The 2,498-nt window shown below is 41.0% G+C and overlaps 1 protein-coding gene across 1 annotated transcript in view; it reads left to right on the top strand.

Annotated features, from left to right (window-relative positions):
- Positions 1–2,498, top strand: part of MYO3A (myosin IIIA) — a 242,790-nt gene that overhangs the window by 85,536 nt on the left and 154,756 nt on the right. The window contains exon 6 of the mRNA XM_012654857.1: positions 1,039–1,138. Coding sequence (XP_012510311.1) covers positions 1,039–1,138 — 100 coding nt within the window. The remainder of the gene's footprint in view (positions 1–1,038; positions 1,139–2,498) is intronic.

The raw sequence follows: 2,498 nt of genomic DNA, 5'->3' as shown, positions 1-2,498 counted from the left end.
TGACGTGATCTGACTTGTGTTTTAAAGGGTTGCTCTGGCTGCAGTGCGGAGTGTCAGAAGGGAAAGGCGGCAGCAGGGAAACCACGTAGGAGGCTGTTGCAGGAGCAAGAAGGGGGCGCTGAGAAGCGTCTGGCCCTAGCTGTGATTTGATGGTAGAGCTGGCGGGCTCTGTGTATAGACGGCACGAGGGGTGTGAGAAAGAGAACAACCAAGGGCGCCTCGCAGGTTTTTGTCCTGAACGGAGCCACCATTGACTTAGATCAGGAATCACGAGGTAGGGCAGGCCTGGGCCAGGGTATTTAGGAGCACGGTTTGGGATGTGTGAAGCCTGCCTGTTGGACTTCCCAGTGAAGTAGCAAATGAGCGGTTGGATGCAGGAGTCGAGTTCAGTGGTTGTCAGTGCATGGGTGGTATTTAAAGCCATGAAATAAGGAAGTAACATAGAGAAAAAAAATAGCTCCAAGAACTGGAGCTTGGGAGACCCCAAAATGTGACAGTTAGAAAGATGAGGAGGAGCCAGCAAAAGGTACTCAGATGGAGATGCCCGTGAGGGAAGGAAGAGAATCCTGACAGGAAGCGCTAGATGCTGCCAGCAAGTGACATAAAATGAGGACTTAAAATTGACCTTTGGATTTAGCAATGTGAACGTCATTAGTGTCCCTAAAAGCTGCTTCCATGGAGTGTGGAGATTTCCAACAAAGTTGGAAATCTAATGAATTCATACAATCCAGACTCACTGCCTTGCAACAGATTAAATCACCCAGGAATTTAGAGGAAGCTTTAAAGCAACTTATATATATGATCATTCTTGATGGAATCCTCTGTTTACCCACGAGGTAAGTTTTGTATGTTGCATTTTTTTCCAATGGAGAGGAGAAAACAAACAGCAAAGATCAAATATAGAGGATATTTTCTGGTAAGTTATCATTGAATTTATTAAATGGCTTCATAGAGGTTTTTCAGTCTTACACGTGTCTAAAACTTACTTCCACTATGTTCAGTAATAAACTAAAATCAGAAAGTTTTTTTTCTCTGCAGACATGAACGTATTCACACCAAGAAAGGTAACTTCAACAGATCTCTAATTTCCAGGCTGAAGGATGTAGATGATTTAGCAACCCTAGAAGTTTTGGATGAGGTAAGAATTCACTTTAATTAAACTTAAACATCTAGATTTTTTCGATTTTTTGTTTTAATTCATAGACTATGTGGGCAGGGATTTCTTCGAATGACATCTGTAAATCTCATGCTTTCTTTGTCTCTTAGCTTCCAATTATCTCTCTTATCTTCAGTTTTAGTAAATATAACTCAAATATCCAGATCTTTCCAGTCTAGTGTCAATTTTTTTTTTTTTTTTTTTTTTGATGCTCAAGTGACAAAGATATGAGGTTCCCCAGCAGGATTTGTTAGGTCACTCATCTTTTTTGTCCTTAAGTATTTCTGGGAGACTCAATGGTATGATTTGCTATGTTCAGAAAAACAGTGTCCCCCCGACAACCACCATGTGTCAGCCTCCCCTTCATCCTCTCCTGTTCCAGCTCTCGGTGGCAGGAGCTGGGCGCCTCTGTGCTCCCTCGAGAACCTTTCTGGGCCACAGTCAGTGTTCCCCTTTGTGGAATCACAGAGCCCTGCTCTCACACAGCCTGCCTTTCAGGGCATTGAATTCCGTGTGGAACATGTCATTCCAGTTACCTTGGAAGTATGTCAGACGTTTCTTGCGAAGGTACAAACCCAAGCCACTAAGTTGTAGTTTCAGTCTCATTTCCCCTCATCTCTCTTATTCCAGATAGTCAGATCACCAGAAAAATGGCCTCTTGTCAATAAAACCCTGGGACTTCTGTCCTGCCTAATTGACAGCTTTTTCTTTATTTTTTATGTCAGAGTGTTATGGGGGTACAAATGTTTTTGGTTACAAGGATTGCTTTCGTAATGCTTGAGTCGGGGTTGTAAGTGTGCCCGTCACCCGGAGAGGGTTCATTGTGGTTAGCTTTTTATTTTTTAATACTTCTGATCCATGCCCGAGCATTTTATTCAGAAATGCAACAAATTAAGAGCCATGTTCTGAACAGAAGTAGTCATTCAGTAAATTTAGGGTTGCAAAAACAACTCAAGTACTTCCTCAAAATAGTCTCTCTCAAGAACACCAAACATCTCGAAATCAAATAATGTTTTCCAGTCAGAGATTACAGACACCTTCCTGAGTCCTTACATTTCAAATTTTCCAATCATGTGAGCTTTTAGGCATGTGGATTATAAAGAAGCTTCCACTAATCATGTTGCTGACCAATATATTAATATTTTAAATATTGGGTTTGTTTCTTTCTGTTTTCCGTGTTTTATTATTTGTTTCTTTTTGGACCTAAGATTTTTCTTTTTGTTCCTCTCTTGTGTCATGTACTATAAAGGACAATTTCTGACCCCACCAGAATTGATTCATGTACTTGTGTGATTTATCAACTATGAAAGTTACTTTTCTGGATTTTTCAATCTGCCTCATA

This window comes from Propithecus coquereli, unplaced genomic scaffold (assembly GCF_000956105.1).
Source record: "Propithecus coquereli isolate 6110/MARCELLA unplaced genomic scaffold, Pcoq_1.0 Scaffold45, whole genome shotgun sequence".
NCBI classification, from domain to species: domain Eukaryota; kingdom Metazoa; phylum Chordata; class Mammalia; order Primates; family Indriidae; genus Propithecus; species Propithecus coquereli.
Note: the sequence above shows the minus strand (reverse complement) of the source record. Positions and strands in the feature narration are given on the sequence as shown.